Source organism: Talpa europaea (genome assembly GCF_964194135.1).
Source record: "Talpa europaea genome assembly, chromosome: 6".
In the NCBI taxonomy this organism is placed as follows: domain Eukaryota; kingdom Metazoa; phylum Chordata; class Mammalia; order Eulipotyphla; family Talpidae; genus Talpa; species Talpa europaea.
This window is the reverse complement of record NC_140072.1, coordinates 98,507,736-98,521,431: the sequence shown is the minus strand read 5'-3', so window position 1 is coordinate 98,521,431 and position 13,696 is coordinate 98,507,736. Positions and strand designations below refer to the sequence as shown.

General features: G+C 38.7%; 1 protein-coding gene across 1 annotated transcript in view; it reads right to left on the bottom strand.

Moving 5' to 3' along the window:
• The window catches only part of EPSTI1 (epithelial stromal interaction 1), a gene marked incomplete at both ends in the record, with an annotated part of 86,845 nt that extends 73,399 nt beyond the window's left edge, over positions 1-13,446 (bottom strand). The window contains 1 exon segment of the mRNA XM_084234892.1: positions 13,294-13,446. Within this exon segment, the coding sequence (XP_084091018.1) occupies positions 13,294-13,446 (153 nt within the window).
• Positions 13,447-13,696: the final 250 nt, after the last annotated feature.

The window sequence follows — 13,696 nt, the reverse complement described above, 5'->3', positions numbered from 1 at the left end:
TTTGAGAAAAGCAGCAAAGAAAATCCAGGCTTTGGTAGACAGGATTGGGAGATCTACTGGGGGATAGGGAGCATGCCTGGGAAGGATTAAAGGGGACTCTCTGGGAAGAGCAGAGTAAGTGTACTTTAAGAGCAAAGGGTGACTGGGGCTTTCAGTTAACTATGAGCCACATAGTACATTCTTTTGAAGGAGAGGTGAATAGCAAGCTTCCTGGTTGCCACAGGGGCTACTTAAATTCCTATGCTATAATACAACATAAATAGTCTTTGTTCCTGGTTATTGGCCTATTGATCCTAAAATTGTAGAATTCCAAGTGATAACAATGTCATATGCTAATTTTCATTATCTCTCTAGGGTTGGGGGGCCCCTAGAGAGAACTGTTTGTAGAAAAACTAAACATGAGATTAGAGGACATGTGATTAGAGGATTGGAACTTGCAGGCCCACAACCCTACACTCAAGCCCTATTCTGACCCCTCCACCTCTCACCTCTGGGGAGAGCATAGAAATTATATCATTAGCCATTGGTCTCAATCTATAATGAAGCTTGAATAAAAATTCTCAAATAAAAAGGTTCAAAAAACTTCTATATTGGTGAACACATGAAGGTGCTGGGAAAGTGGGCCACCAGAAATGGGTGGAAGCTCTGTGTAACACCCCATGCCCAAACCCCTTATCTTGCTTTTATGCATCTCTTCCCTTTGGCTGTTCCTGAGCGATATCTTTTATAGTACAACAGGAATAGTACTATAAAAGATAAAATCATGGTTTTCATGAGTTCTATGAGCCATTCTGATGAATTCTCAAACATGGGGTTGGGAGGAGGGATATGACCCAGGGAGGGGAGGTCATGGAAATGCCTAAATTTGCTGTCAGTCAAGCAGAAGAGTAGGTAGTCAGGGGATCCCATTTGTGGTTGGGATCAGAAACAGGGCAGACTTATGGCGCTGAGCCCTTCACTTGTAGGGCCTGTGCTCACTCTGGGTAGTGTCAGAACTGAATTGAATTGAATTGCAGTTGGTTGGTATTGGAATGATATTTGATGTCAGAAAAAACCATACAACTTTTAATTACCTGGTGACTGACACTCAAATATCACCTCTTAGGAAAGCTTTACCTGTTCCCAAGATTAGCTTAGGGTTTGGCTTTCCTCTATATTGCACACAAAGATGTATTTGTGTAATTATTTGATAACTGTCTATCCCATCAATTAGACTGTAAGCTTTGTAAGGGCTTCTCTTTTGTTGAGCAGTTATTCGTTCTTACACTTTAAGTTAAAGCCAGAGTTAGAAATCTTCTCTATTATATGATTGTTGTGCGACCTTAAAGAGTTAATATATGTAATGCACTTTCTCCTACAAGGCATTTCCTAGTGTTTGCTATTGTCATTGCTCATCAGGAAGTCTATATAGTCTTCAGTACTAAGTGGGCCGCAAATATGTTAAGGTAAACCCACTTTGTGTATGAATTATGGTAAAGTTAACTGTATAGTAAAATTTCACATTATGGGTTCATTTTCAGAATATATTTTTATTTTCTTCAAGCAGCATTAGTTAAAGGACTACTTCCAGTTATGATTATAGACAAGTGTTTGAAGTGAACCCTATGTGGCTATCACAGGCAAAAGCCTATTGACCAGAACTGGATAAAGTCTGTTCTGGGCTGAAACCATCAGAAAAATCCATACTTTAGTCGAATGTTTATTTAGATGTGATGTGAGTGAAAGTAAGATGATGACAATCAAATATTGAAAAGAAGGGTCCAGACAAGATTACTTTGGACTAGATGTTTGTTTGAGCTTTTTTCTCTTTAATTCTGTATATATAGTTGATGTTATTTAGGGACAAGAGCAAATAACTAAATAAAAATTATTGGAAAGAAAATATGAGTTAATAAATACCTGTAATTACTTAAATCTAAACATAGTCAAGAATTCAGCTTTGTTTTAGAGTTTGTTAGAGTAATCATTTAAGGAGAATTTATTAAAATCAATTTATTTACATTTACATGTGAGTAGGTGTTTTAAATTGGTGTTTTCACAAGACAGAAACGCTTTATCTTAAGTGCATAGTACTTACCAATAAACATTTGTGAAATGAATTCGAGGTGATCAGTATCCAACATTTACTGCATATTTGCTCTTGGCCAGTCAAAAAGTTATGCTTCATGCATACATGTATACACACATGTGCATGTATACACACATGTGCACACGCACACTAACAAAAAGACCTTGAGAGGTTGGTACCTCTTTTCAGTAATGAGGAAACTCAAGCACCAAGTAACTGAACATCTTATTGTAGTTTAGAAAGCAAGCAAGCAATGGCAGAATCAGAACTTGAACCCAGGTCTGCCTGGCCTCAACACCCATGTTTGTGTGCCCATACTGGGGCTTTCCTAAACAATTAGTGGAAGGTTGCACACACATAAGCTTAGGTTTCAACCCTTAATCACAAAAATAAGCTCATAAGAGTGAGTCACTGATGGTTTATTATTAAGCACTTTTCCTCCCTTTTTCTTAATTTTCCATCAGAAAATGCTTCTAATTTCTCATACCTACCCAAATGAATAAATCTTAATAGACTATTTTTGTTGATTTTAGTTAGATGTTATTTACCATTCAACCATTTCCCTTGGTTTCCCACTTCTATTAAAGGAGATAAAGAGTAGATATAAGTGACTAATAGAGACATAAGAACTCAGAATGAACCAAACAGGATTTTAAATGCTAAACACCGTAAAAAGGAATGTATCTTATAATGCTCTGCTAATTGCAACTGGTTCATAGGGGGGAGGGGGAGAATGGAGTTCTATGAGAGATAACTGAACTTTTCCAGGTACTCTTTAATGGTGTACTTACAAACCATATGTGGGAAGGTCTGCAGGTTTTGAGAAATGAATAATTAATCAGAAAATTGCTCCTTTCTGAGCAATTTGGTCCAACAAGATTCTAGGGTAATTTACACTCAAATAAGTGAACAGATGCATCTACTAATGCTTATGAGATGATATGAACTTGCAAATAAACAATTATATCTATGTAGATGCCTTTTAATAGGAAAAAAAAAAGAAGGCACTTAAAGGATGTTTATCATCAACATGAGACCATACACCCACAACCTCTGTTACATTAAGTGCTACAGCTTAGACAGAGATGCAGGTTACTGGAAGTTAGTGACCGCCTATTGTGGCAAGACACCTCTTATTCTGAGGAGAGGAATGTAGCAATCTCTAACTGGAATCATCCAGATCATCCTCCCCATTTAAGAGTGATCCTAACCTTTTTCATGAATAACAGGAAAAGTCTGGTAGTTATGAATTCTTTCAAAAGTTAAAAAATGAAAGAAAATGTACTGCTTATCGGTCAAGCTTCCTTAGCAACCAGGGCTTCTTTCATGTGCTAGAAGTCGAGGAGAAAGGGTGAGTGAAAGTGAAGTGGGGTGGGGGGGGGAGATTAATTTTACTAGAAGGGGGAAATTGTTTTCATACTAATTATAACAGCTGTTTAGGACATAATTGAAATATTACTATGAAGTCCAGCAGTTTCTACGCGCCGACGCGCCGATAGCTTTCCATGCTGTAACCAGCCACAAGCTCTGGCAAGCAATATTCTTGAAATGAATGGGAGTTGGTAGAGTTAGTAAAGGACTGCAGATTGGCGCGCTCAATATGGACAGTAAGTCAGGGTGCTTTTGTTGAGACAAATGAGCTTTTGTTTCAAGCCTTATATTGGGCTCCAAGAATTAAGAAAAGCTGTGAGTACGTTTGGGTTCTGGACGCCCACCCCCTACCTCTCAGGGCAGGTTTTTCAAGACTTACCATCGCTGCACCGGTCTACTCTGGGAAGGGCTCTTGGCGCGGAGCCTGGAGCCTACCACTTTGCTGTGGGAGGACATGGCTCAGGGCCCGCGGTCCCGGGTCGCCGCAGCTGCTGGAGGAAGGAGGCTGGAAGGCTTAGTGAGTCTGGAGAGGCGATCCCTCCCACAGGGACAGCGGTTTTAACAGCTGAGTTTCGATTCCTGGTTACCTATTGCAGACCGCTCCCGCCAGATTTCCATTTCAGCCTCCAAGGAGACACCCTCTGACCTTATCACAACAAATAGCTGCAGCCCTGGCCTGGTGCTTGCCCCAGACTTTGACAAATCTATGTGAAACCCTAAGTGAGCGAGGAGCAGCAGGGAGAGTAGAACCTGAAAGATACATAAGGAATGTTAACGGGTAACTCCAATTTGAGTTACTGCTGGATATTTGAGGCTGTGAACAAGATATTTCCTTTCAAATGCCAGCGATTAGCTCAATAGTTAAAATTATCTAAACAGAAATTCCCCTTTTAGCAGCAGTGGTTGCTGCTTTGTTGCTGTGCAGATGCACTCAAGTTAAAGGAAATGAAAAGTAAAATCAAAAGCAAAGTACTGGAGAAGGAAGGTGAAGGGTAGGTAGAGGTGATTCTTTAGCAAGATTTGTTGAGTAATAAATCAGACATTTGAGAAATACTGATTAAACACCTGCTCTGTGCAAGCCAATGTGCAATGATTCAGCTAGTTGTGGAGATGATTTTTAAGATAGACATTTGCAAGATTCGATACCTGTAGGTCTACAGGAAAGTCCCAGCACCTACATATTTTAAAAGCTCTCTGATGATCCTGTGTGAGGATCAGCGTTGCCATAGCACTGGCTAACCAAAGGTGAGAGAAGACTCTTCCCTCACCTGGCCTGTATGTATACTAGGAGACCCATGCTAATGTCACATGGGGTGAGTGAAATAACAAGGGGATGTATATGGCTACTTGTTGCTCTGGGTAACTAGCGATGAACCCTCTGACTATTTCAAGGTAAAGGGACATTTGAGAATGAGCCACAAATGACACAGAAGCTCACCAGGAAAAAGATGCAGTGGCAGAAATTTGTGGTTTAAAATGACAAGGTGTGTACCTAACTCCCTGGGGAGGGTGGTGGTAGTCCCCCAGCCCCAGATCAGGAGCTGGATTGTCTTGCTTATTTTATTAGGTGTAGAACAGAAAGACAAATGCACGATTGATAGCTAATGAAATTGAATGGCAGCAACTATGTGGGGTAAGGCAGGAGGAGGAAAGACAGGGATTTGGGAGAAAAACAAGTTAGGGCTTTTGTGCCACCCACGGGTGTTAGAGCTCTATCAAGTAAGTAGGGCAGCAGTTCCTAAACTTCAGCCAAACAGTTGATGTATTGAAGCAGACTTCTGGGCTCTAACCCACTCGAGTTTCTGATTTAGTAGATCTACAGTGGGCACCGGGTACGTACATTTTCAGGAGATAACAATGCTGCTGGGACTACCTTTGGAGACCGATGCTATAGGACAGATGGAGGTACAGAAGGGTTCTCAAAAGGGCAATTATGTAAAAATATTTTTTAAAGATTTATTTATTTATGCATATAAGAACTGGGGTACAGACCAGAGGGGGCAGGGAGAGGATTCACCAGAGACAGAGTGGGGAACAGAACAGGCAGATTGAACGAAATACACTGCTGAGGGGAGTAGTGGGAGAGTTAGGAGAGGTCTGCTGCCCCACATGGGTTTCTCCCTGGCCAGGGATCGAACTCATGCTGCAGTGGTTGCAGACAGCTTCATGGGTTGTGTCTTTATCCCTTGCTCCACCAGGGAGGTCCAGTTATGTAATAATATTGATAGAGAAAGCCAGCTCCTGAGAGCCTAGTTATTAGAACCTATGTACAAAATAGAGGTTTGAGCTAAGGCAAGGCCATGGGAAACAGAATACAGGAAGCAAAATCAAGACATTTCAAAGAACAAAGTGGTTAAAAAAGCTAGATGCACAGGAGAAGTAAGCATCAGGAGGGCAGTTTTTACAGTACAAATTTCCCCCAATATCCAAAAACAGAATCTTCTCATGAAACTTTTTAGGAAATCAATGATGCAATTAGCATTCATTAATATGGAAATTCTTTGAGTGTTTAACCTACAAAATCCTGCCAAATAATGCATGAAATCTAAAATAACATTAGCAACATAAAATTAACCTAACACAACATTAACATGTAGTAAAAGCAATAATGATATAAAGCTTACACAGCCTGTACCAAGTATTGATAGTTTCCCGGGAAAAAGCTTTCGGGCCACTCTCTCTCTGGGGGATGAGCTCCCCTACATAATGGCTGCTGCAAAATAGACACTAGAAGACATTTTGCTCTTGGCTTTATTGCAAACATGTAAATTCTCTTCAGTTTTCCTTCAGCTAGCAAAAATAGGTATTCAGGACAGTCTTTCATAAAAGCAAAGTGACTTGATAAGAGCTTTTGAAAAAACTGAGGACACATTTCTTTTGAAATCCAGTTCTTCCACATATCAGTCACATGACCAAGTACAAAACTCAAAATTCCTCAGAGGCCCAGTTTTGCCATCTGCATAGTGTGGAATAAAAATACAATGCCTACCTTGTGGGGATCTGTGAGGAATAAAGAAGTAATCCTTATCAGTGTTCTCAAATGAAGTTGACGCCAACAGACTGTGGGGAACATCTGGAGACATTTTTACAATAAGCCTCTTTGGAGGTGAGGATTGGGAGAGAGGATTGGAACTACTGCTATCTACGGGGTAGAGGCCAGGGATGCTGCTAAGCTCCCTGCAATGCACAAGAGAGCCTCCCACAACAAAGTCTCACCTATGTCAACAGTCCTGAGGTTGAAAATCCTGATGTACTTTATATGCCTAGTTTAGAGTCCCAGTAATTTAATGGCTGCTGTTCTTATGGTTTTTGAATTAGTTTTGAATTAGCATAAGTTTAATCAAGAGGAGGGGTAAGTTTTGGCGGAAGGTGAACGAGTTTGATTTGGGAACCAATGGTCTGGAAGCATCTGTAAGGTAAGAAATGCAAGTCTAGAGCTCAGTAAAAAAGTAGATCTGGATGGTCTTTCCAAAAGTCATGTTGTTCAAAATCTTTTCTACTGGGAAAATACCACTGGAACTTTTATTTCAGAGGAGAAAGCAATTGGTTTGTTGGTTGGATTAAGTTCAAAGTTTGAGAAAGGGAAAATCCAAATTAGGGGAAAACCAGTTCTCCTAAAGGAGCTATAATATTAGTTAACATTGACATTAGGAATATACTTACTTGACCATATTTACTTTACAACACAATCACATAAAGTTTCAAACATGAACAAGAAATAGAAGATAATAGATAAAATCAAATTGCTATTTTTGTTCACTTTTCATTTTGCTATTTTCTCAAAGTGTTAAAAATAAAAGGGGAATGTGATTTATTATTGCAAATGGACACCTACAGGTCACATTAGGATACTTGAGAGTGGGTTATCTATTTGCATGTCGTCCACTCTTTTCACTTTAAATGTGTATATTTATGTGAGAATATGTGGGGGGTTTCTTTGTTTGTTTGTTTTTTACTGTGTTGTTCTGGGGCATATACCTCTGCAGTGATGGGTGGTGGAGAAAAATAGTGAATGAGGAAGTTTCTGGATCTCCATCTTTGCTTCAACCAAAATGCTTTAGCCCTTCTCTCTTCTCAGCATTGGACTGCTGCTTGGTTTTGTTTGAAGCAAGCATTCCATAACTTTAAAGGTTGGAACAACTACTGTACTAGACAATTACCTATATGTTTTAAGGGACATGGAGAACACCTGAAATCTAATGAGATTGTTAAATTGCCTGAAATTTGACCAATTAGGAATTCATTTAGAAAATGGTTTTCTTTTCAAATATAACTGCCCCTGGGAAATAATCACTTATTCATTCCTTTAGGTAAATGAGTTTAATCTGAGCAAAAGACATTTTGGTTGCAAAAGAGGGAAGCTGGGTGGAAAGAAAAGGAGGATTCAAAAAGATGTGCAAATGAGTATTATAAAATGAGACATTGATGGGAAATGGTAATTCAGGTCCACAATGAACAATTTTAGCAAACCCAATAAACTCAGATTAAAGATAAGTTTAAATCAAAAAGAAATTTCACCAATCTGGCCTAATGCTAACATGCCCAAGCATGTCTTTATCTTCCAAGGGAAAAAATGGAAGTATGTAGTTGATTTTTAAATTTCTTGCCTTAGAGTACTCCTTCATTAGCATGAAGATAGAGAACTCCTCAACTTCCTTTTATCTTCAAGTATCTCAATTAAATCTTAGTTTCTGAAAATTCTAATAAGTCATGTTTCCTTAAATCTGACCATTCAGAAGTTAGATTGATCCAATAGCTTGAGTCCAATTATTATTTTTAAGCTTTTATTTTATCTCCTAATGAAGGAGCTACGTAAAATTCAATACTTGGTATCTTCTCATTGGATGTGTGTGTATATGAGTGTGTAGGAGTGGGTATGTGCATATTTGTATTGTGACAATTATATATTCTTTAGAAATTCTTCAAGTCTTATACCATAGACTCATAAAATGCTACAATTATATCACTCTAAGTTCATATAAGAAATATTTACTGAATGAGAAGCACATACATACTCTCTCTGAGTCCAGAGCTACAGTGGACCTTATTATTCTAACTCCATGTTAAAGATCATTTAGCCAGCTAATTTTATTGATTGATTTATTTGTTTATTTATTTAATTTTATATATTTTTATATCATTCTTCATTTTTATACAATGTATGTTTTATCATCTTGGGTATAGTTCCCATGGAATTCCCACCACCCATTCACCCATGCACTATCACCATGGACCCTTGTGCTCTTCCCACCCCTGTTTTGATCCAACTCCATCTACCTCCCCTGCAGAATGTCTCTTAGCCAGCTAATTTTAGACACAAGGGAATTGAAACTTAAGTAAGTCAGATGACTTACCAGAATTCTATAACAAATTTGTGACAAAACCAGAACTTAAATTTAGGTCTTCTGAGTCTAACTTTTTACATTATGTAAGATGTTCATGACAAAATATCTATTGCCAAAATTCAAAATGCTTTTCATTTATTAAGATTTTCACAATGAGTAGCTGTGTATTATATTCCAAAACCAAAACAGTTATGTCAAAATTTCAAACCTATCAGAATCAGCATTAATAAAAACTTTAACACTCCAAATACTCATCCCTACAATTACATGATCAAATGTTCTATACAATGACAGTGCTTTATACAACTTGTTAAATTTTCATGAATAGCAAACATGCTAGATTTGGATCAGAATTCCTTTTCTTTAACAATATTAATGTAGTGAGCTTGTTGTATAGCTCAAAAAATTATACCTGAGAGTGGAAAGATGTGTGCTTGTTCTGGTGACAATATATATCACTTGGGGAAATTTGGAATATAGAAATGTGCTTTCAATGATATTTCCTATCCCTGGGAAGGTAGCTGAATTTCTTTATAAATTCAGATCTGAGAAATAGCTGGTGGCTTCCATCTCCGGTTCTATCACTGGGTAGCTGTCACAGATCTTTGCAGGCTGCAGGGATAAAAGGTATTTCCCTTAACTTTGGGGAAACTTCTGAAGACTCTGCCAGTGGTATGGTAGAGAGTTCCCCCGAATGGTTTCTCTAGTTGTGATATATTAATCAAACAGAAACTCTCTACTGTGCTGCCCATTTTTTACCCAACCACTGTGACTTTTCCAAAAATGTCCCCCTTAGGTAATTCTCCAATTGTTCTGATGATTTAACTCTAGGCCAATTCATTTGTGAGCATTAATAGCCCTCTGTAAGTATCTTCAGGTATGTAAGAGAATGTGTGGTACAGGGAAAAGGTCAGGAGACTTGACCTTGAGACCTGCCAGAGTCAACGTAAAGAGTTTTGTGACCTCAGGCAACCACTGAAACTCTCTGAGCTTTGGTTGCTTCATTTATAAGATGGAAATATTAATCATAATAACACCACCCGTCCAATCTACTTTTAGGAGTTTGTGAGAGCCAAAGGAGTTAATATATGTGAAAGTGGTTCATAAACTGCACCTTGATATCAAATAAATAGAAGTTAATTTTTTTCAGCTGTCAATGTAAGAGCTTTATATATGCTTTGTAATAGTACTTAAGTTTGTCCTTAAAGAGCTCTTTTTATTTTTTATTTATATATATTTTACATCATTGTTCATTTTTAAACAATGTTTGCATCCACCCCCCCAGGTGTAGTCCCCATAGAATTTCCTTCACCAATATACCAGTGCACCATCACTACAGTCCCCTGTGCTCCTCCCTCCCTCCCTCTGATTCCTCTCCTTCCTCATCCCCTGCAAGATGTCTCTAGTTTATATCTGTCCATTTATTTTTGTTTTGTTTTGTTGTATTTTGTATTGCTATTATTTTTTCCCCTGATGTCTTATTTGGTTCCCCTATATTTCTCCTATTAAATGAACCATCCGATATTTTTCTTTTTCCTTCTGATTTATTTGACTGAGGAAAATTCCTTCTAGCTCCATCCATGTTGCTGTGAATGCCATTAATTTATCTTTTTGATTGCTGAATAATATTCCATTGTGTATATATGCCACATCTTCTTGATCCGGTCATCTATTTTCGGGCATTTGGGTTGTTTCCAGGTTTTACCTATTATCAATAGTGCTGCAATAAATATAGGGGTACAGGTATTCTTTTGAATCAATGTTTTTGTATCCTTTGAGTAGATCCCTAGGAGTGGAATTGCTGGGTCATATGGTAGCTCCATTTTTAGTAAACTGAGGAATCTCCACACAGCTTCCTATAGTAGTTGGACCAATTTGCACATCCACCACAATGCAGGAGAGTTCCTTTTTCACCACACACATCTTCACCAACATTTGTTGTTGATAGTTTTTTTAATATGTACCATTCTTACTGGTGTAAGGTGGTATCTCATTGTGGTTTTGATTTGCATTTCCATGATTATAAGGTAGCTGAACATTTTTTCATATGCCTCTTGTCCATTTGCATTTCCTCTTTGGAGAAATGTCTTTTAAATTCTTCTGCCCATTTGTTGACTGGATTGTTTACTTTGTTCTTATTGAGTCATGTGAGTTCTTTGAATATCTTTGTGATCAGTCCCTTATCAGTTGTATGGAGTGCCAAGATATTTTTTCCCGATCAGTCGGAGTGTCTCTTTGGTTAATGTACCTTTTGCTGTACAGAAGCTTTCCAGTTTGATGCAATCACAGGTGTTCATCTTTTCCTTAGCTTTCTTTGCTTTGGGTCATGAGTCTTTAAAGATGTTACTGAGGTACTGAGGTGTATGTCTTAAAGTGTTTTACCTACATTTTCTTCTATATATATTTTATGGTGTCAAGTCTTATGTCCAAATCTTTTATCCATTTTGAGTTGATCTTAAAGAGTTCTTAACTTCAGTTCCAGTAGTTCTTGGCTCACTATTGCTAAAGCACTACAGAGGTATACCTTCAGTGTGTTTTATCTTGAAATCCCTTTCAGTTTAACAACAAAGCAGTGTATATAGTTTGACCTACCAACTTCTAAATGCCTGGCTCAGGAGTACACTCCTGGGGAAGCTGGAATACTGACGCATTGAACACTCCATAGATATTTTGTGACATTGTTCCATCCCTACTACATTTGGGAAGCTGACAAGAGATCCACTTGTTTTGGATAAACCAAGGGTTCTTTTGATTGACTGAACTTGGAGAAGGAGTCATGTTAGAAATTTCCATGGCCTATAAGTGCTTCTAGAAGTGAGATTTGAGGTTGGGATTCCCCACCAATAGCATGACGACTCCTCTTGAGGTACTAGTCAGAAACCCCTGAAAATGGTTATGATAAAGGTTACATACAGTCCAAAAGAAGGGAATGATTCCTGCTATTTCTGAAGTGTTTGCCATTTAAACTTTACGCTGCCAAGTAGTCCTGTGTCTAAATCTCAGCCCCAATTCTTACAACTGAGAAGCTTTGGGTGAAGCACTGAACATCTCAGGGCCTCAGATTCCTCAACTGTAAGATGGGAATGAGTCATAAGAACTACTGAAAAATAGTGTTGGGCCTCCCTGGTGGCACAGTGGTTGAGCGCTGGGCTGGGAAGCTGCCCGCAGCCTCCCCAGCGCCTGCTCAATCCCCAGGCCTCGGCAAGGGTCCCACATGGCACGCAGACCTCTCCTGCTGCCCGCAGCTCCCCTCAGCAGTGTACTTCATCAGTCTGCCTGTTCTTCTCCCCACTCTGGCTCTGGTGAATTCTCTCACCCTCCCGCACTTCTGACTGTACCCAGTGCTTTTATAAATAAATAAATAAAATCTTTTTAAAAAAAAATAGTGTCACTGTATGTATTATACAAGTACAAAGTGTGTAGCACCTCATTTCCACATAATACACTCAGTAAATGTGATCATCATCATCATTATTACTATTATTATTAATTGTTATTATTTAAATTCAAAAGCATAAAGCAAGCTGGGCAAAATACTTGAGCAAGCACTTTAGGCAAAAATATATCCAAATAACTAATAAATGAAAAGGAGCTCTACTTCATTTGCATGTTGAAAATGCAAATTAAAATTATGAGATACCTCTATACATTCAACAAAAATTAAAATGAAAGAGAAAAACCTATTGTAAGCAAAGATATAAAACAACTAAAATGTGTTATGCTTTGCTGGTGGACTTTGTAAATTAGTATAACCTTTTTGAAAAACTGACTGACTATAAGAGTGACATTTTCATATCCAATAATTCTACTATACATGTGCTTACCATGTGCTATATAAAAATGTGCAAATGAATATTATCCATGGATTGTCAAACTGGAAACTACACATATGCCTATCAAAAAAAATGAATTAGGGCCCTCCCTGGTGGCACAAGGGGTTAAGTCTCAGCACTATGAAGCTATTGGTAGCGACTGCAGCATGAGTTAAATCCCCCAGCCAGGGAGCTAACCCACATGGTGCAGCAGACCTCTCCTTTCTCACCCACTACTCCCCTCAGCAGTGTATCTCAGTAGACCTGCCAGTTCTGCTCCCCACTCTGTCTCCGGTGAATCCTATTACCACCACCCCACACACACACTTCTGGCCTATACCCCAGCTCTGTGTGCATAAATAAATAAAATAAATCTTTGAAAAAAATGAATTAAAAAAAGAAGAGAAAATAAAAGGTGTGAAAGGAAAAGCAGTATTCTCTCCCTGTTCACTCCAGGTACAAACTGGTCAGTTAGTAAGAAGGCAAGAGAGCCTCAGTGTAGAGCCAAGCCAGTGGTTCCAGTGGTGTGGAGCCAACCCCAAAAGTGTCAGAATAGGCACATCTGAACCTCCAAATCTCAAGTCCAGTTAGGGACTTGGGCACAGACAGGCAGAAATACTGCTGGCTAGCAGCTGGTAAACTGGCTGTTTATATGCTAGTTCAGTCATTCTCAATGTTGCTTATATTCTGGAATCACCTGAGCAGTTGTAGAGTCACTGAGACTTGAGTCCATTGCAGAATTCTGATTGGAATTATCTGGGGGCACAGCTTGGACCCTGGAATTTTTAAAGTCTACCAGGTACTCCACTGTACAATCAGATTGAGAATCAGCACTGTAGATGAGGAACATTATCACTAATGTCATCATTACATCAACTCTTAGGAGCAGCTCTTATTTGCTTTTTGCACCAAAAGATATTACAAGTTACTAAACTGCAACAGAATGACAGTTTAGAAGGCTGAATAACAGACAAGTTAGAAGGAGAAGTCTTGAGTGTGTATTACAGATTGCTTCTAGTAGGTCATTATGTCTCAGAACATTAGGCTAAGACCATATTGCTGCAAGGAGAACAATAATTTGGTCATTTTTGTAGTACGTG